At 46.1% G+C, this 21,193-nt stretch overlaps 1 protein-coding gene across 4 annotated transcripts in view; it reads right to left on the minus strand.

Annotated features, from left to right (window-relative positions):
* Positions 1–21,193, minus strand: part of TBL1X (transducin beta like 1 X-linked) — a 226,795-nt gene that overhangs the window by 52,537 nt on the left and 153,065 nt on the right. For all 4 annotated transcript variants that reach the window (XM_023739421.1, XM_023739423.1, XM_023739422.1 and 1 more), the window contains one exon: positions 20,171–20,278. In XM_023739421.1, the coding sequence (XP_023595189.1) occupies positions 20,171–20,228 (58 nt within the window). In that variant the 5' untranslated portion in view covers positions 20,229–20,278. The remainder of the gene's footprint in view (positions 1–20,170; positions 20,279–21,193) is intronic.

Consider the following 21,193-nt stretch of genomic DNA (forward strand, 5'->3'; position numbering starts at 1 on the left):
CCAGACTTGGGGTCGATGGAGAGGTTGGGGATGGACGCCCAGACGTGGGGTCGATGGAGAGGTTGAGGATGGATGCCTAGACGTGGGGTCGATGGAGAGGATGGGGATGGATGCCCAGACTTGGGGTTGATGGAGAGGCTGGGATGGATGCCCACACTTGGGGTCGATGGAAAAGTTGGGGATGGATGCACAGACATGGGGTTGATGGAGAGGTTGAGGATGGACACCTAGACTTGGTAGAGAGCAGTACGTTGACTGCAAACACAGATGAAGGAGGGAAGGAAAAGGACATCGTCTTGGTGGGAAACAACATTTAAGAAGTGGATGGAGAAGGACGCACAAGTAAACAAATGTCCAGGGAGATGGGGAAAAGGGCAATGCTGTGTTACAGATCCAATGGCTTGCTATTTGTCTGGAAAGGAAGAAAGGGAATGGAATTTGGCAGGAAACAAAATACATCAATGCAGGCCACTTTTAAGGGCCTGTGAGAACTTCAGAGCAGTCTGGACTGTAATGGTGAATGAGCTTTGAAGAAAGGCCCCTTGGTAAGTGGCTATTTCATTTGATCTAAAACAGGAAACGTGAACTTTCAGACCTTTTCATATCATCACCCATTTTTAGAGCAGGAAGTGATGGCTTAAGTCAGGATCTCCAGCAGAATCTAACCTTTTTTGATGTTAATGCTAGTGGAAATTGCTTGCCAATATTGCACAATGCACATATCTAAACAACTGTTATCTATAAACACTCAGCTGATTTTCATTCTAACTTGCCTTCCTTTTTCTCTAACAAAGCAGTGACCACAAGAATGGCAAGCCTTGATTTATGAACTTAGCTAGTTTTAAAACTTTTCTTCTACAAGCTTGGTGGAAATACGGTTTTTTCTACTCTGATATAACTTTAAAAGAACTGGTTAAAACGAATGACGGAGGGTGGGATTTTAGCTTTACACCCACGCAAATTATACCAGTAAACTCAGAAAAGATGGCTCAGCTGAAAATGCACTGGGACCCCGGGGTAGTCAGGATGGGAATGAACATCTGGAAACTAAGAAATAGCAACTTCTCGCCGATTCCATTTGCTACTGTAAGTTGTTATAAATCAGACCAGAACAATTTAGGAAAACACTCTTTTCTAATGAAGAGGGGCTTGTCTGTAACTAGCACCACTACAAGAGGGTTTGTGATTAAACAATTAGCACTTAATACAGGTTCCTGCACAGCATTCACACATTGGATGTGGAAGTTGAAAGTCTGCAATCCTCCACCAATGGTCTTCTACTAAGGCGAATGGATATGCTCAGTTGGTGGTCCCAGTGCCGTCGAGTTCATTGAGTTGATTCCGACTCACAGAGACCCTCTAGGACAGAGTAGAGCTGCCCCATAGGATTTCCAAGGAGTGGCTGGTGGATTCAAACTGCCAACCTTTTGGTTAGCAGCCGAGCTCTTAACCACTGTGCCACCAGAGTGCCTTAGTTGGTGGAGGACAGTGAATTACTAATGCCACGAGGCTAGACTAGTCTGATGTTTTACGCTCGTCTAAATGAAAGGCAAAGGAGCCCTGGTGGTGCAATGGTTAAGCGCTTGGCTGTTAACTGAAAGACGCAGTTCAAACCCACCCGGCGGCTCTGGGGGAAGAAGACCTGGCAATCTGCTCCCATAAAGATTACAGCCAAGAAAACCCGATGGGGCAGTTCAAGTCCACCCAGAGGCAGCCCAAAAGACCAGCCTGGCAATCTACTGAAAAATCAGCCACGGAAAACACTATGGAGCACAGTTCTACTCTGATGTTCATGGGGTTGCCACGCGTTGGAGTTGGCTCAGTGGTAACTGGACTGGTAAATGAAAGGCATGGGTGTCCTACACTGGTTTAAGATTTTTTTTTTTTTAATTGAAGCATAACATATACACAACCTTTTGGTTAGCAGCCGAGCTCTTCAATGTTATAAAAAATGCTAACAAGCACAACTCAGATTTAAAATCAGATTAGGACTAGGGAAGTCTGGATGGTTAGAATCATCCTGAGTTCTCCACAAGTTCTCCTCTGTTAGCCTATGTGACTGACCCCAATGAAAACTCTCTGCACCACTGCTTAAGTAAGGTTCCTTGGTTGGCAACACTCCCATCGTTGCTGGCAGCATGGCGTGTATCCATGCAATTCCACTGGAAGCTTGCATCTGGCCTTTCCTGGACTTTGCCCCATGCACCTCTTCCTTTTGCTGATCTTCTTTGGTATAAACCAAACCCACTGCCGTTGAGTTGATTCTGACTCACAGCGACCCTACAGGACAGAGTAGAGCTGCCACACAGGGTTTCCAAGGCCAAAAAACTTTACAGAAGCAGACCCACGGAGTGGCTGGTGGTTTCAAACCGCCGACCTTTTGGTTAGCAGCTGAGCACTTTAACCACTGTGCCACCAGGGCTCCCTTCTTTGGTATACTTTTGCTGTAATAAACCGTAACCATGAGTAGTATAGCTTCCGAGTCCTGGGAGTCCTTTCAGTGAGTCATCGAGTCTGAGGATGGTCTTAGGGGGTCCCAACTCTGCTGCCATTGTTAGCTGCGCTTGAGTCAGCACCGGACTCACAGCAACCCCATGCATAATGGAATAGACCAGTGTCTGGTCCTGCGCCATGATCGGCTGCAGACTGGACTGCTGTAGTCCACAGGGTTTTCATGGCTGATTGTCAGGCCTTTCTTCCTAGTCCATCTTAGTCTGGAAGCTCCACTGACACCTGTTCAGCATCACAGCAATACACGAGCTTCCACTGACAGATGCGTGGTAGCTGTACATGAGGTGCACTGGCTGGGAACTGAACCTAGGTCTCCTGCATGGAAGGCAAGTATTCTACCACTAAACCAACACCGCCCTCCCAACACCACCACAAATGTACTATGTTTATGTACTATATGTATGTAATGTACCGTATGTAACGTATGGGTCACATTACGATATGAGATGTTACTGTTTTATACGGTTTTAAAGGTACTTTCATCCTCTACTAATATGGAAAGATTATTCAGGTCTTCCTCATTTAGTATTTGGTAAAAATTAATATTTTCTATTATTATTTCTAGAGCAAAGGATACCACTCCCTCAAAGGAATGCCTGCCTTCCACGTTTCATAAAGATTCTTTTTAAACAGGGACACACATTAGCAATGTAAAAGAGCTGCCGCAGTCAAAGTATATTTTTAGCGACTGAGCTGAACAAGAAGCCTTGAATTTTTGTTTAAATGAAGATAGCTGAGCCATTACAATGACTGCCTGAATCCGTGGAAACGTGTCTTGCATAAGAAGGCATTCCAGGGTCCAAGGAAACACAGAGAAACCTACCCAGGAATTTGTCAGCTGCTAGAATTACCATGGGCAGAGTCGCTTAATGATTTCTGTAGACGCCATTATCCACAAATATTAAGAGTAACACCCTTTTCCTGGTCATCTAACCTACTCGGTAGGTGCCAAGAAAAATCAGATGGAAAGTCGGCTGCTCTCAATTATTTGATTATCTGCTAGAGGATGCTTCTGGCAGACTTTCCCCTTCCTCTAGAGAAAAATAGTCCGGACAAAATGAATAAAGCCGTGGGCTGCACTTTGCTCAATGGTAACGTCTGTTGAGTTCTGCAGCCAAAGGAAGAAAAATCCCACTCAGGAGCAGGTAAGACAGAGACGGGGTGAAGGAATCTGGATCCCAGGAAATGCCACCTACCCAGAAAAGATGGTTAGAAGGGAAAAAAAGCCCACAACTGAAGGATTTAAATCAGTGGTTTTCAAGCAAGGGGAGACTGTCTGGCCCCAAATGTCAATAGGGCCGAGAGGGAGACACCCAGCTCTACGTGAAGCGGCTGAGCGCCTTGGATAGCCACTGAGCTGTGGCCGCTCGGAATACCTCCAGGAATTCGGAGCCTCAACTCCAACCATGTCTCTAAGGCTAAACACTTACCTGGGCTAGAACCCTGCAGGCTAACAGTCACAAGGAGGTACTTTTAAAACATTTTAAAACGTACGGAGAACAGTGTGGAGAAGCAGCCAAGCACAGACCGTTCCCCCCTAAAAAGGCAGTCGATTCCGTGACTACGGGCCCCACCTGTCACAGGTTCTTCCCAAAATTTATGTTGAGGTCCTGACCTCCAGTACCCGTGACCTTGTTTGGGAACATGGTCTTTGCAGATGTCACCAGTTAACAGGAGGTCACACTGCAGGAGGGTGGGTCCCAATGCAATAAAAGCGTTCTCCTTAAAAAAGAAGAGCAGAGACACACGAAGGATGCGCAGGGAGATGGCCACGTTACAACGGAGGCAGACTGGAGTGATCAGCCACCAGCCAGGGAATGTCTGGGCTCCCAGAAGCCAAGAGAGATAGGAGCTTCGTCTAGAGCCTTTGGAGAGAACACGGCTCTGTGGACACCTTGAATTTGGGCTATTAATCTCTAGAACCAGGAAAGGATACATTTCTGTTGGCGTAGGCCACCCAGTGTGCGGTACTTTGTTACGGCTGCCCCAGGAAACGCAACATCAAGAAAACAAAAATCCTCACAACTGGACCAATAAGCAACATGATACTAAACAGAAAATACTGAAGTTGTCAAGGATTTCATTTTACTTGGATCCACAATCAACACCCATGGAAGCAGCCATCAGGAAATCAAAAGACGCACTGCAGTGGACAAATCTGCTGCAAAAGATCTCTTTAAAGTGCTGAAAAGCAAAGATGTCACCTTGAAGACTAAGGTGTGCCTGACCCAAGCCATGGTGTTTCAATCGTCTCATATGCGTGGGGAAGCTGGACAATGCATACGGAAGATGGAAGAAGAATCGATGCATCTGAATTATGGTGTTAGCGAAGAATACTAAAGATACCATGGGCTGCCAGAAGATCGAACAAATCTGTCTTGGAAGAAGTACAGCCAGAATGCTCCTTTAGAAGGGGGGATGGCGAGACCTTGTGTCACGTACTTAGGACATGTTAGCAGGAGGGGTCAGTCCCTGGAGAAGGACATCATGCTTGGTAAAGTAGAGGGTCAGTGAAAAGGAGGAAGACCCTCAATGAGATGGACTGGCACAGTGGCTGCAACAATGGGCTCAAACATAGCAACGATGGTGAGGATGGTGCAGGACTGGGCAATGTTTTGTTCTGTTGTCCATAAGGTCACTGTGAGTCAGAATCGACTTGATGGCAACAAACAACCCCAGGAAACTCAAACACCAATAAAATGCAGAAATTCTAATCATGACAACCCCCAGGAAGTGGAGGGGGAATGACACTGCAGGTAAGGCCCACAGCTCCGTTTGCTGAAATCCCAAGGATGCCACACCTCAAGCTATATTCATACAACAATGGCTTTTCATCTTCAGATGGCTTTTCATTATTCTTCTGTATCCAAAAGCCCCAGAATGTGTGTGCAGCCATGCATTTCTAAATGGATGTGGCTGCTGCTGGAATCCATCACAGAAAAGAACAGCCCCATGGAAACCTCAGTCCACGAGGTGGCTAATGACCTGCACAATTTAATTAAAATGTCTGCGTGCTGCTTCTGCCATGCTGACTACCCTCTTTCTCTATCACACGCAAAGGTTCCCAGACAATGGAAGCCTAAAATTATCTTTATTACTCGTTTAATTTTCTTTAAACTTTGCATTTTGACTGGATTAGGGACTCACATAAAGGTGCAAAAATAGGACCAAGAGTTCCACGTACCTTTCTCCCAGCTCCCCCTTCCGGTGATGTCTTATGGAGCTGCAGTAGGTAACAAAAACCAGGAAACGGGGCATCGGAACATTACTGATGGCTGGACTGCAAACCCTATTTCATTTTTACCATCTCTCACCTACATTCATTGTGTGTGCGTGCATGTGCGTCTACCCGTACCTGTTGCCATCGAGTCGATACTGACTCATAGTAACCCTACAGGACAGAGTACAACTGCCCCACAGGGTTTCCAAGGCTATAATCTTTATGGAAAGCAGACTGCCTCATCTTTCTCCCAAGTAGCGGCTAGTGGGTTTGAACAACCGACTTTTCAGTTCGCAGCTGAGCGCTTAACCACTGCACCACCAGGGCTCCTTACGTGGGTGGGTGTCTAGTTTATACAATTTTATCCTATATGCAAATTTGCTGATCCACCTCCACAGTCAAAATAGGTCCCTATGTGGTGCAGTTTGTACTGGACCACTAACCTAAAGGTTGGCGGTTCGAAGCCACCCAGCAGTACTGAGGAAGAAAGGCCCAGCGAACTGGTTCTGTAAAGATTAAACCCCCAAAACCCACTGCTGCTGAGTTGATTCCAACTCACAGCAACTCGACTGGACAGGGCAGAACTGCCCCACAGGGTTTCCAAGGCTGTAATCGTTACGGAAGCAGACTGCCACATCTTCCTCCCCCGGAGCTGCTGGTGGGTTCGAACTACCGATCTTTCAGTTAGTAGCTAAGTGCTTAACCACTGTGCCACCAGGGCTCCTCAGTGTGTATCTAGTCTATGCAATTTCATCCTATACGTAGATTTGTTTAACCACCTCCAGAGTCAAAACAGGTCCCAAGGTGGCACTGGTTGCACGGAAGTACTAACCTAAAGGTTGGTGGTTTGAACCCACCCAGCAGTGCTGCGGAAGAAAAGGCCGGCAAAGGGGTTCTGCAAAGACTACAGCCAAGAAAACGCTATGGAGCACAGTTCTACTTTGCCAACACACGCGGTCGCCATGTGCTGGAATTGACTCAAGGGCAAGAGTCAAGATACAAAACCACTCCATCCCAACGAAAGAGCTCCACCTGGGACCTCTTTACAGTCACACCCACCCCAACCTCGGCTGACACTCCTAATCCACAGCAACCACTGATCTGTCCTCCATCTCTACACTTCTGTCACTTCGAGAATGTTCCGAGAACGGAACCATGCAGCAGGTGACCTTCTGGGACTGACTTGTTTCACTCAGCATTAATTCTCTGGGGATTCATCCAGGTGGTTGCTTTTTATGACTGAGCAGTATTCTATGGTGTAGGTGTACCAATGTTTGTTTAACCACTCACCCACTGAAGGACGTTGGGGATGTTTCCAGTATATAGTTATTACGAATAAAGCTGCTATTTTCTGTTTAATTTCAAAATGGCCAGATTTTGTCTTATAAATGACAGGGTGTATACCCAGGACTTACCCCGACGACCGTTTATACAGTTCTATAAAAAGCCCTTAAAATGTAATAATGTTCCTGTGGTACTAAAGCAGCCCCCTTGCTTCTTTTTGAGATGAATTTCCCGAACTCTGGAATAATCTGCACACGAACTTTCTTACCTGTAATTCTGTGTGGGACTTTTATTTTAAGGCTGACTTTTTGGAAGTAGATCACAAGACCTTTCTTCTGAGGTACCACCGTTTGAACTCAAACCTCCAAACTCTTGGTTAGCAGCTGAGTGGATTAAGCATTTGCACCACTCAGGACTCCCAGAACTATGTATGCTGTTGTTGTTAGGGGCCGTTGACTCCAACTCATGGCGACCTCACGCGTGCAGAGTACAACTGTGCTCCATAGGGCTTACAAGGCCGTGACCTTTCAGAAGCAGATCACCAGGCCTGTCTTCCAAGGCGCCTCTGGATGGGTTCAAAATGCCAACCTTTAGGCTAGCAGTTGAGCGCTCAACAATTTGTGCCACCCAGGGATACTATGTATAAAAACCAAACCAAACCTGCTGCTATCAAGTCAATTCTGACTCCTAGCGACCCTACAGGACAGAGCAGAACTGCCCCATAGGGTTTCCAAGGAGCAGCTAGTGGATTTGAACTGCCAATATTTTGGTTAGCAGCTGAGTTCTTAACCATGATCATGTAAATAAAAGAAGGCATTTGTAATGCTACCTAGCTAGGTACGTGTATAGAATCATGCTTGCTAGGATGTTGGCTCTTTAGTTAAGACTGAGCCCACGTGACGCGCAGATGTTTAGACCACTACTCCCGACTCCAAATAGCCCATATACGGTGATTTTAGTGGAGACACAATGAATATGTGTAAGAGACTGGCCTTTTAACTATGAATCATGGCGAATCAGAAAACAAGTTATAAGACACAAAGAACATATCAGCCCAAGATACAGAAAGGGCCACATAAACCAGAGACTTCATCGGCCTGAGACGAGAAGAACTAGATGGTGCCTGGCTACCACCTATGACCACCCTAACAGGGAATACAACAGAGAGTCCCTGATGGAGCAGGAGAAAGGTGGGGTGCAGAACCCAAATTCACGTATAAAGACCAGACTTAATGGTCTGACTGAGACTGGAGGGACATTGGAAGACACAGCCCCTGGACTCTCTGTTAACCCAAAACTAAAACCATTCCCGAGGCCAACTCTTCTGACAAAGATTAGACTGGACTATGGGACATAAAATGATACCTGTGAAGAGTGTGCTTCTTAGCTCAAGTAGATACATGAGACTAAATGGGCAGCTTCTGTCCAGAGGTGAGATGAGAAGACAGAGAGGGTCAGGAGCTGGTTGAATGGACGTGGGAAATCCGGGGTGGAAAGGAGGAGAGTGCTGTCACAGTATCGGGAAAGCAGTTAGGGTCACATAAGAATGTATGTATAAATTTTTGTATGAGAGACTAACTTGAATTGTAAACCTTCACTTAAAATACAAGAATTAAAAAAAAAGAAAAGTTTCAGCACAGAAGGGGTCTTCCATCCTACTCAAGGGTCTTGAAATCCTCACAATGAAGAAAGTGGTTAACCACTCCTGCGAGTCCGAACAGATGATAAATGAATTTTAACCACGTATCACTATGACAAGCTCGTTTTATTATGTAAACTGTTTACAATCAGAACAGCATTAGCAGTCCAACTGCCGGCGACAACATAACCGGTAAAACAGTTGGACCTGGCAAACGGGTGAAATTCTACTTCTCACGGGTGTTTCTGTTGACCGGCACAGTAACCACCTCCATCATTAAATGGTTTTTATCAAGTGCGTGGTTTCTCCTGGTGGTGTGCTGAACTCCACCCACACACATTCAAGATGGGGAAAGAGTGCACCAGATTTTCAGCGGCTTTAATACCTTGGATAGGTGCACAGATGCAGGGAGTTTCCAGGTTTGCCCTAGAGCCCAGCCTGCAGGCGCCTGGCTAACTGGCCATCTGGGCTCCAGAGCTCTCAATCTGTATGCAGAAAGGTGGACCAGCCATGTCGTCCAAGGAGGAGAGAGTTCACAAACCAGGGCTGTACGCAGAAAGGTGGACCAGCCATGTCGTCCAAGGAGGAGAGTGTTCGCAAACCAGGACGCTGCCCACTCAGCTGATTTGCGCCAGCGTTCACGGCAGGGAAACGGTGACCCCATACAGGCTCATGCAGGCTAATTTTAAACCCAAAGAGGAAATGTAAAACTTCATCAGTATCCTGCAGATAAATATGCCAGAGCTAAGGTCCTGTTACCTATTTTCCAATATACTTTGCCCTACGGGGACAAATTAGCTTTGCAACTCAAATCAACCTATAAAACCAATGAGGTTTACTAAGCGCTTTGCTGCCGAGTCAGACAGAAAAGGAGGCAGTCGTTTTTTATAAAGTTAAACCTACACTGACCACACAACCCAGCTATCTCACTCTTAGGTATCTACCCCAGAGGACTGCAAACCAATCTTCACACAAAATACCTGTACACAAATGTTTCTGGTAGCTTTATGATTAATCACCAAAACTGTAAACGACCTAGATGTTTCTCAAACAAACACTACACATCTTTAAGGAGCCCTGGAGGCACAGTGGTTAAGAGCTGCGGCGAGCTATGGCTGCTAACCAAAAAGGCCAGCAGTTCAAATCCATCAGCGGCTCCTTGGAAACCCTAAAGGGCAGTTCTACTCTGAACTATAGAGCCGCTATGAGTCAGAACCAACTCGATGGCAACGGGTTTCATGTGTCCTTAAACTAGAATTAGACCTCTGAAGTCCCTTTTAGCTAAATAACAGATTGGCTCACAAAATGAAGAATATCACCTGTGAGTGCTGTGTTCCTTTAAAAATCACCTATATGAGACCAAACGGTCAACAATTACTTTAAAACAAAGATAAGAATGTAAGCGGGTAGAGAAAACAGATTAATGGAAACAGAACAAGCAGACTGGAAATGAGAATGTTCATGCACTGTGAAGAATGTAACCAATGTCACTGAACAATCTGTGCAGAAATAGTTGAATGGGAATCTAAACTGCTCTGTAAACCTTCACCAAAAATACAATGTTTAAAAAAAATATGATTCAGCAATAAAGATGAATGAAGTACTGATGCAGGTAACAACACGAGTGAATCACAAATGCGTAAAAAAACCTCCGAAACCAAATCAGTTGCCTTTGCGGGAACTCTGACTCACAGTGACCCAATGTGTGTCAGAGTAGAACTGTGCTCCATTGGGTTTTCCATCGCTGCTTTTTAGAAGCAGGTAGCCAAGCCTTCCTTCTCAGGCACTTCTGGGTGGACCGGAACCTCCAGCCTTTCAGACAGCAGTGAGCACATCAACTATCTGCACCACCCAGGGACTTCCACGAATGCATTATCAGGAGTGAAAGACTACACACTGCACGGCTCCATTCATGGGGGATTCCTGCAAACTCAGAATCATAGGGACAGAAACCAAGGCTGGTGGTTGCCTTGGCTTGAAGTGGGGGAGGAGCTGACTACAAAGGGGTATGGGGGAATTTTCTGGGGGTGAAGGAAGTGTTCTATGTCTTAATTGTGGTGGCGGTTACACGACTATAAACGTTTGCCCAAACTTGCTAACCTGCACAGTAAAATGGTGAATTTTATTGCACGTAAATTATAACTTAATAAAAAATTTAACACAAGAAAGCATTATAAGACGAGGGTGGGAAGGGGCAGGGAAGTGGCTCTGTCCCCCACGAACAGTCATATTGATCTCTTCGGAGGTTGTCAACCGAGACCTCAAGAACAGTCACGTCACCATCTAGCTGTTGTGGAAAATCCAGCCTAAACTTCCAGATCTTTTCTCCTCTTGAGAACCAAGTGTGACAGTGACCCAGCGAGACAGGGAACTGTCTCCACCTGTCAGAGCTGGCCCTGCATGCACGACACACCACGGACAAGGGACTTGCTTCATGTGAAATGGCCAGAACCATTCACTCAGCCCGTGGCTGTGCTCCTCCCTGGTGATGTCGAGAGCAGCCTTCCCCAACACAAGTAACGCCTGCGTCCACGCCTACCTCTAATGCCGGAGAGCTCGCCACAGTGCCCTGTCTGCTTTGCCCTCAACTCCTTCACAACCCCCTCTGATAGATGCAGCTTCCGATCCCTCCCTCTCCAGGGGTAGGAATAGGGCGCCAGCTCCAGCGCCTTAACAATCCTTTCCACACACACCACCCTCCACCACCACGCCTTTCTTTCCCCAATTCCAGATCGCCGGTGATCTTGCCTGCAGCTCCTGCCAGGCTACGCCTCATTCCAGTCTGTGGTTCCGTCCCACGCACGGTACTATCCCTAACATTCAAGTTCGTGGGAATGATTGAATATCTGCTAAAAGTATCTTTTCATCACTTCCCATGCATGCAAAAGCTGGACAATGAAAAAAAGAAACCGAAGAAGAACTGACACATTCAAATCTTGGTGTTGGTGAAGAACACTGAACATACCATGGCCTTCCAGAGGAATGAACAAATCTGTATCGGAAGAAGTACAGCTAGAGTGCTCTTTAGAAGCGAGGATGGCAAGACTTAGTCTCACGTACTTTGGATGTGTTATCAGGAGGGACCAATCCCTGCACAAGAACATCATGCCTGGTAAAGTAGAGGGTCAGTGAAAAAGAGGAAGACCCTCAACGAGATGGACTGACACAGTGGCTGCAACAATGCGCTCAAACATAGCAACGAGTATGAGGATGGCGCAGGACCAGGTAACATTTCTTTCTGTCATACATAAGGTTCCTATGAGTTGGAGATGACTCAACAGCACCTAATAACAACAAAAATGTGAACCTGGCAGTAAAACCCCAGAAGAAATATATAATATCCTTATGCTAACAGAAAGGTCGGCGGTTCAAACCCATCAGCTGTTCCGTGGGAGAGAAATGTGGCAGTCTTCTTTCATAAAGACTACAGCCTTAGAAACCTATGGAGCAGTTCTACTCTGTCCTACAAGGTCGCTATGAGTCAAAATCAACTCAACAGCAATAGGCTTGTGGGGAGCCACTTGCTGGGGTTCCCTCTTTTCATACTGAATGAGAAATGGACTTGACTTCTGTTGCTAAATTCAGAAGCAAGGAGGGGAGACCACTGCCTCCTGGCTCCTCACTATCTGGGACGATACACGCTCTGTTGATAAGTCTCTTACTTGCAGCCTAAAGCATCCTAAGTGATACAACCGATATTTGGGGGATGGGATGAAGATGAAGTTGGTGGGGATACAACAGGGATGGCCAGGAAAGGAGTCCGTTTGGCTGCAGAACAGAGAAGCAGGGTTCCCTCTACACCTCAACAACTAGGACCAGTGGCACCTGCGGCTCTAGGAACTGGCACCCCATGCACGTGTGAAGGTGTGGTAGGCAGAACATTCTGAGTCCATCCCTGGTGGGGGTGAGGCAGAGAACAGATCTCCCAGGAAGCCAGCTGTCAGCCTCACTGCAAGATCACCTCCCATCCACCTTCTACCTCCACCCCACCTTCTACCACACAGGCAAGGCTGCATGACAACTGAGGACAGCTATGGGATAAAGGACCTAGTTTTATCCCAACACGGCCTTTGTCCTTGGCTCCGGAGAAATAACCCTTGGCATAACTGGGTGGCCTTAGTCTGGGACTTCCAGGTAACACTGGAGTGGGGTGCTGGTGAGCAGGGGCTGGCTAGACCAGAAAAGACTCACCTGGAAGGCTGATATCAACTAGCCCGAGGAGACATGATTTAGCCTATCATGCAGGATTGGTCAATAAAAGCCCGGAGCCCTAAGGCTCAGGGAGCTTACTGGTTGGTGAAGGGAGGGTAATGTGCCCTGAGACACAGCAGCTCTGTGTTGGGGACCCTCTCAGACATCACCCCTGTATCTCTTCCTTATGAGGATCCTGATTTATATCCTTTTACTATAGTAAAACCAGTATTTGTAAGTATAATATCTTCTGTGACTTCTGTGAGTTGTTCTAGCAAGTTAATGAACCCAAGGACAGTGTCTACTTAACTTGTCAGGTCTGACCTAGCCCCAGGTTGCTAGGGACAGAGAGAGAGAGAGGGTGCCATGTGGGTGGCTGGTGTCAGAAATGATGAAGAAGTTGGAATGTGGGGAGATGAGAGATGACTGATCTTTGCCTTCTGGGAATCAGCTTTATACTGATTCGCATGCATGAAGTTATTCTTGGACCAGGTCATTGGAACCAGTGGAAAAAAGCCAGAGAGGAAGGAGGTGAGGAGTGAATCATTTATCAGAACGTAGAAGTTATTTTTCCTGAGTTTGATGGTAAAAGAGAGAGCACAGATGCTTGAAGGGAGAGTACGGTCAAGAGGAAAGGCTTCTTTTTAGGGTAGGAAGGAAATATTAACAGGCTGAGAAAAAGGTACTCTTTGGACCTGCTGGGCGCTTAGTAAATTATTTGCTCAACTAAAACCTTAGAATTTGAGATAAACATAAAAAACACTCTCAAAACGAACACTTAACCATTAAACGCCAAATCCGTTGTTGTCACGTCAATTCCAACACATGGTGACCCATGTGTTACAGAGCAGAGCTACTCCACAGGGTTTTCTTGGCTGTAATTTTTACAGAAGTAGTTTGCCGGGCCTTTCTTCCACGGCAGCACTGGGTGGGTTTGAACCACCAACCTTCAGGTTAGCAGCCAATTGCAAACTGGTTGTGCCACCCAGCGACCTTATTTAACCATTAGATGTTATTCTTTTTTTTTTCCTCCCTCCCCTTTTTCCTTTTAATATATCCTTGCCAGGGTACTCCAATCAATTCCAGAAGGCAGAGAATGAATGGTTAGAAGAAAGCACAATGACCTCTTTCTTAAATCTCAACTCAGTGTGTGGGATTTTAATTTAACAACTCTGGCAAATGGGAAAAGGAATTCGACGCACGTTATGTAAAGTTCACACATATGAAATTCTATCCATTGCTGTATCCCACCACTTCTTGCCAGCTGCCTGGTTACAGTAGCTTTGCAAACAAACAAGAAACAAATACACACAAACAATTCAATAAGGAAGTCAGACCTTTCTGGGAGGGATGGAGATTAATGGGCTTTTTCAAAGGGACCAGCAAACCTCTTGCCCCAGGACCTGGGGGTGAGCGGCAGCGGTGACCTTGATCTGTCACAGAGAAATGTTCCTCTTCACACCCTTTAGTTACCCTGAAAGAAGTCCCGGGATGGTGCAAGCAGTTAAGTGTTCAGCTGCTAACCAAAAGGTTGGAGGTTCAAGTCCACTTAGAGGTACCTCAGAAGAAAGGCCTGGCAATCTGCTTCTGAAAAATCAGCCACTGAAAATCTTGTGGAGTACAGTTCTACGCTGCCACATTGGGTCTTCAGGAGTCAGAGTCAACTCAAGGGCAACTGTTTTAGCTACCCTGATGTTCACAAACAGAGCGGTGACAATTTCAATTTGTGACTTGTTCGCACATTCTGCTTATATTAACTTTGATTTCATTGTATCTCTGTGCTGAGGTGTTCCTAAGAAAAAACACTCGCGAATTCAATGCTGAAAGTCGACGAGGAAGCAGGGTTCTCTATATGGAATTTTTGTTTGCAAACATCTCAGAATTCATCAGTTCTGAGATAGGAGAATACTTGTACTTCAGGTGATTCCCATATGTTCTAAGGTTAATGTGTTAAAACTAGTTTTTATTTCCATGACTTATATGGGTGAGGTAGTGCATGTTTTTATATACAACACTGTATATATTATATATATATTGCCTATATTTGTTTTATATATCAATTAGTTATACTACGGAGCCCTGGTGGTGCAGTGGTTAAGAGCTTGGCTGCTAACCAAAAGGACGGCAGTTCGAATCCACCAGCAGCTCCTTCAAAACCCTATGGGGCAGTTCTACTCTATCTAACAGGGTTGCTACAAGTCAGAATCGACTTGACAGCAACAGGTAACTTATACTAGGTTCTAGGAGTCCCCGGGTACCACAAGTGGTTAAGTGCTCGATTACTAACTGAAAGGCTGGCGGTTTGAACCCACCCAAGAGGTGCCTTGGAAGACAGGCCTGGCAATCTGCTTCCCCATGGAGCAGGTCCACTCTGACACACATGGGGTCGCTATGAGTCAGAATCAATTTGACAGCAACTAACAGCAATGAACGTACAATGTTGCAGTGACGCCTAGTCAACACACCAGCAGAAACAACATACACCTTCCACAGACAATGCCGGCTGGGGCCCAAGTGCCAGGCGCCGAGGCTTCGACAGCGAGAGCGGTTTGCTGACAACGTGCACAGCCCAGGGCTAAGTGCTCTCTGGACCTCATTGCTTTTGCCCAGGTGACCATTTATGCAGGGAAACAGGCTCAGATGGGGTCGACGAGGGGTTCACGGGCCAGAGCTTGGGCCGTCCTCTGGCTTCAGTGCCTGCTCCTCTCACTGTTCCAAGATCTCGGGTCTAGGTATCTCAGACGGGGTCCCCTCAAACCTACTGAAAGAGTATTTGGGAGGTGGGGGCTGGAAATTGGTTTTCCTTCCCCAAACGCAAGATGCAGAATAGACACATCGTGACACCAAGTGTGAAAAGCTCAAGACACAGAAAAACAGTACTTCATACCGCTTAGGGTTACATCTGAAAATGGGATACACGTTGTGAAATGGTGGGAGTAGGGTCCATAGTAGTAGTCACATCAGAACCTGTCTAACCTTCGTCGGGGGTTGGGGGGGCGAAAGGGAGGGGACAAAGGCCACAAAGATCAGAATCAGCCTATAGGTGATTCCCATGAGGTGGAGGTCAGACACAGCTCCACTCTCCAACCTTTTTACCAATTCTGACACCAGTCATCCCTCCCACGGCACTCTCTACTTCTCTGCTAAGTTCAGTAATTCATTGCAGTGGCCACATAGAACTCACAGACTATACTTAGAGTTAAGTGGTTTATTAAGGAAGTAACAGGGTACAACTCGCAGTCAAGCTCAACAGGCTACAACGTGGCATCAGGATCAGGAAGTATGTCGGCCACATCTCCCTTCTTCAGTGCAGGACAGCTCTCTCAGCCATGCAAGCAAGCAGGCCCTTCTCTCGGCCAGGCATGTCTCCCCTCAGCCCCGAGGACAGGCATCCTTTTGGCCCCCAGAGAACAGGCTCCTCTGACATCTGTCATCACCAACTCTGATGCTGGACCCCTTCTGGGCTTACTGCTGCTGGGCCCCTTCCAGGCCTGTTGCTGTCTTCACTGTTACAGCCCCTGACCTGTGTTACAGCTCTTTTAGGAGGTTCCTTGCCTCCTCTTTCCTGCTTCTTCTTCCTTCTCACTTCCCTCTCCTTCTTCCTGTCTCTAAAAACCTCTGTGGGGTCAGCTGCATATATACACAACTCCTTGTCAATTTCAAAACACAGCCCCTTCCAGCGGGGTCACAAACTGACCAATTCCCGTCACAGACACTTCATTTGCATAGTAGGCTACAGTCAGTTCATTTGCATAATCTATTGACCAATCCCTGCAAGGTACATACCAATCACAGGGCAGTCTGCAACCCAGAGCCAGGCAGAAAGTATCAAACCAAGTAGTTTACAGCTTACACAGAAAATGTCAATCAACCTGGACAAAAGTAACAAACCCTCTAGAGGAGAAAACAAGGGCAAATGCAACTCTTCAGGGGTTAGGGGAAAACTCTCTCAAGCTGTTTTTTCAAAGAACCAAGGCAAAAGGCTACATAAAGGAACTTATTTGACCACATGTGTAAATGTATGGGGCTAATAAACATCAAAACCTGGATGGTAACTAGTGCAAAGAGAGAAAGGGGGGATGCTACCAGGGAGTCAAACACAGGGGTTCCCACTGCTTTGGAAATGGTTTATTTCTTCCGGTGAGTAGAAACAAAGATGCTTTTTCATAAGTGTCATTTTGTATGTATATTAAAACATTAAAAGTTTTCCATTTTATCACTTTGCACCTACTAACATGGCTATGACTCAAAAAAAAAAAATGGAAAATAACAAGTGTTGGCAAGGATGTGGCGAAACTGGAACCCTCATCCGTTGCTGCTGGGATTGTAAAATGGTGCAGCTGCTGTGGAAAACAGTTTGGTGATTCGTCAGAAAGTTGAACACAGGACTACCATCTGATCCAGCAATTCCACTCCTAGGTATATACCCAAAAGAAGTGGAAGCAGGAACACAAACAGAAACCTATATAACAATGTTCACTGCAGCACTATCCACGATAAGCCAAATAGGCGAAACCACCCAAGTGTCCATTAACAGATGGATGGGTAAACAAAATATGGTAAACATCGTATTTTATGCAAATAATGTGCACCTTCTGCATTGGTTTGCCGGCCGCGCCCTCTCCCTATGAGGCACCTTCACAAGCACTCCATGCCAATCCTCTTCCACATGTTGCTGTTAAAAAAATTAGCATACTGCACTTAGGAAAATACCTGGGGGCGGGGTGTGTGTGTGTGTGTGTGAGGGTGCAGCTGGCAAACAATCCCAGAAGGTGTGCATTATTTGCATAAAAATACAGTACATACAATGGAATATTATTCCGCCCTAAAGAGAAATGAAACCCTGATACAAGCTACAGCCTGGATGAACCCTGAGAACATGATCCTGAGTGAAACAAGTCAGTCACAAAAGGACAAATACTGTATGATCCCACTTCTATGAAATATTGAGAAAAGACAAGTGTATAAAGACAAGAGTTGATCAGTGGTTATCAGGAATGGGCGGGAGAGAAGGAAAGGGGGACTCATTACTTAGGGGACACTGAGCTTCTGTTAAGGGTGATGAAAAATCCTGGAAATAAACAGTGGTGACAGCTACACAGCGTGATGAATGTGACTGAGGTCACTGGAACTGTACACGTGAAACCTGGGCAAATGGCCAATGTTTTGTTACACATACATTTAACATAATAAAAAAACCTGTTTTCCATTTTACAAATTAATTTTAAAAAAAAAGAACTAAGTCTGTTAAATATTGTAAACAAGTATCCCACAAAATGATTCCCTAAACTGCATTTAGGATCCACTGCTTGGGGAAAGCCCAGTATCCTGTAAGGAAAGAGCCAAGGCTCAGCTATATCACATGACGTATTCCTGGAATGTCCCTGGTCAGTGTCAAAGCCAGGCCCTGCTCCCCAAGAATGGCAGCTGTCACATGCAAGGTCCACACTGTCAACAAGAAACACACGTGCCTGTCTGGCCCTTTAACAACTTGCCCTAACTTAATCCACTTGGTCATAATCCACAGTGCCAGAAGAAACCAGAAATATCCCTGGGCTTTAGAAAATCTCCTAGGGTTCATTTATGAGGGATGGGAGCTGGGAGCACGATCAGTGCCAGATGGAGATAAATTCGCCCACTGGTGCTAAGTCTAACAGCTTCATACATAGACACCAGCCCACAAACACCCTCCCTCTAACCCAGGCCAAGAGCACACAGCAGCATCGCTGAGCGATTAATTACTTTTGTGTGTGGCCTTTCTAGCCATGGTGTCTTTTAACTCCCACCCAGGTGACCGTGTGATAGGGTAATTATAGCCCACCAAGGGGATCGGTCAGTTTTTCCTTAAAAGAGAGCCCATTTCAGAGCAGAGTGGAGGAGGCTGCCACCACCAAGGAAGGAGAGAGAGACCCAGCAGGAGACAGCACAGAGGACTTCCCAGCCCACAGACAGAGAAAGCTCAGTGCCTTTGAGCAGATGCCTAGGGCCAGGGAGAGACGTGCCTGCAAGCACGGCTGGGGAGAGGCTGTTCTGATGGAAGAACTGTGTCCTGAGTGTTCTGATGGAAGAACTGTATCCTGAGTCTTCCTGAGCCTGAATTGTAACTTGTTACTTCCCCAATAAACCCCATAATTGTGAGTTATTGTCTGTGAGTTCTGTGTGGCCACTGCAATGAGTTATCAAATCCAACAGAAAAGTAGAGTGCTTTAGAAGGGACTGTTGGTGTTAGAGTTATTAAAGATGGCAGAGAGAGGAGGCATGTCTGACCTCCACCTCATAGGAATCAGACTTGGGCTGTTAACCTTGATTCTCCTTCCTCCTTCTGGGGTTGAAGGAAGTCAGACACTGCCTCCACGCCGTTTTTACAAGTGTCCACCTTTTTCCACCTCCATCATGAGGCTAACTTCAATCTGATTTCATCTGGACAAAGATGTCATGGGAACAAAAAAACCCCCTACACTCCACTCCCAGGATAGGATGGCCCAGAACCTTTTCTCCTCCCTTTGAACGCTCTTAATAAGACTCTTCTTGTCATGAGACCAGACAAACTAGATAGTGCCAGCTACCATTACTGAACCTTCTGATCAAAGATTCTATAGAAGAATCATGATCAAAAGGGGGAAAATGCAAAACAGAATTTCAAATTATCATGGAATCCAGATTTTCTGGAGCCACTGAGGCTGGATGAACCGCTGAAACTACTGCCCTGAGATAATCTTTAAACCTTTAAGCAAAAATATCCCCTGAAGTCTTCTTTAAACCAAACCAAAATCAAATCCGTAGCCGTCGAGTTGATCCCAACTCATAGCGATCCTACAGGACACAGGAGAACTGCCCTACAGAGTTTCTAAGGAGCAGCCTGTGGATTCCAACTGCCAACCTTTTGGTTAGCAGCTGAGCTCTTAACTACTGCATCACCAGGGCTCCAACCAAACAACAGTTTAGCTTAATTAGTAAAGCATGTCTGCCTTGAGCATTGTGCTCTTTTAAGATCTATCTATATGGGATCAAATTGACAACAACTCGAAATATGTGGTAGGAACTGTAGGGGGCACTGAGTTTATGTTAACGGGGGAGGAACAACTCAGAAAAGGATGGTGAGAATGGTTGCACGACTCGAAGAATGTAATCAGTGTCACTGTACTGTACATGTAGAAACTGCTGAATTGGTGTATGTTCTGTGTATATTTTCAACAATAACAGCAACACCAAAAAAGAATGTTCTCAGTGCCTCTCTTGCTATACCCTGCTTTGGGCCAACAGTTGAGCGTCTGCACGGAGCATGTTGAAGATACACTTACTGTTGATGAAAGCAAGCTGCTTACCTGACTCCTGGAGATACCGATACACCAAAAAGTTCACCTCGTCACTGGTTATGCTCATCTTAGCCTCACCTCACGGCGATGAGGTCTTTACGAAGCGGGGGCCACCCTCTGCGGGAAGACGAGAGGGAAAAACAGGGAAAGAATTGTGAGATGCTACACACACACACACACACACTAGTTACATATATATTTTTACTGCATTCATTCTTGAAACAATTGAAGAAAATAATACATAGGATGTTATACACATGAAAGTAAATAATGTTTGATTTGAGTTGTATTATGTAATTATATAAAAATTTTACAATTAAATGCACAGGCAACCCCCAAGGTTAAATATTTACCCAAAAATGAGACTTGGTGTATAAGGCCAGGATAGAGTAAGGTGTAAACCACACTCACGAAGCCAAATTCAGGCAACAGATGAGGAAAACACACAACTGGCGTTTTACTTGGGAAGCTCCCGTGTGCACGGGATTCACTGTGTACTTGACAACGGGCACGAAGGGGATTCCGAAGCGCACGCACATCCACGGAGGCGGCAGAGTTAGATGCTCAGCGGTTGGGTCAACCACTGGAGAAAACGACTAAGCAGACCAGAGTCACATCAGCGCCCCCGGGCAGGGTGACCACTCGGTCCGCATCACGCCTGTGATCCTGACGAATCATTCATGCCCCACCATTCACTCCCAAAGGGCTCCAGGTTCAAACAATAACGGCTACAGTCGCTTCTCTGATAGGACTTATGTAGTCGGGAAGAGACATCACTGAGGGGCTCGGTAATCGCATGTGTCAGCACCAGCTCCTCTCTGTAAAGTGTTCTGAAACACTGTGTGTGTGTATATAATATATACACACACATATATACGTATATATGGAGCCCTGGCTGCTCAGTGGTTAAGTGTTTGGCTGCTAACCAAAAGGTCGGAAACTCAAGTCCACCAGCCGTTCCTTGGAAACCCTGTGCGGAGTTCTACTCTGTCCTATAGGGTCACTATAAGTTGGAACCAACTCGAGGGAAAT

This window comes from Trichechus manatus, unplaced genomic scaffold (genome assembly GCF_000243295.1).
Source record: "Trichechus manatus latirostris isolate Lorelei unplaced genomic scaffold, TriManLat1.0 scaffold00134, whole genome shotgun sequence".
In the NCBI taxonomy this organism is placed as follows: domain Eukaryota; kingdom Metazoa; phylum Chordata; class Mammalia; order Sirenia; family Trichechidae; genus Trichechus; species Trichechus manatus.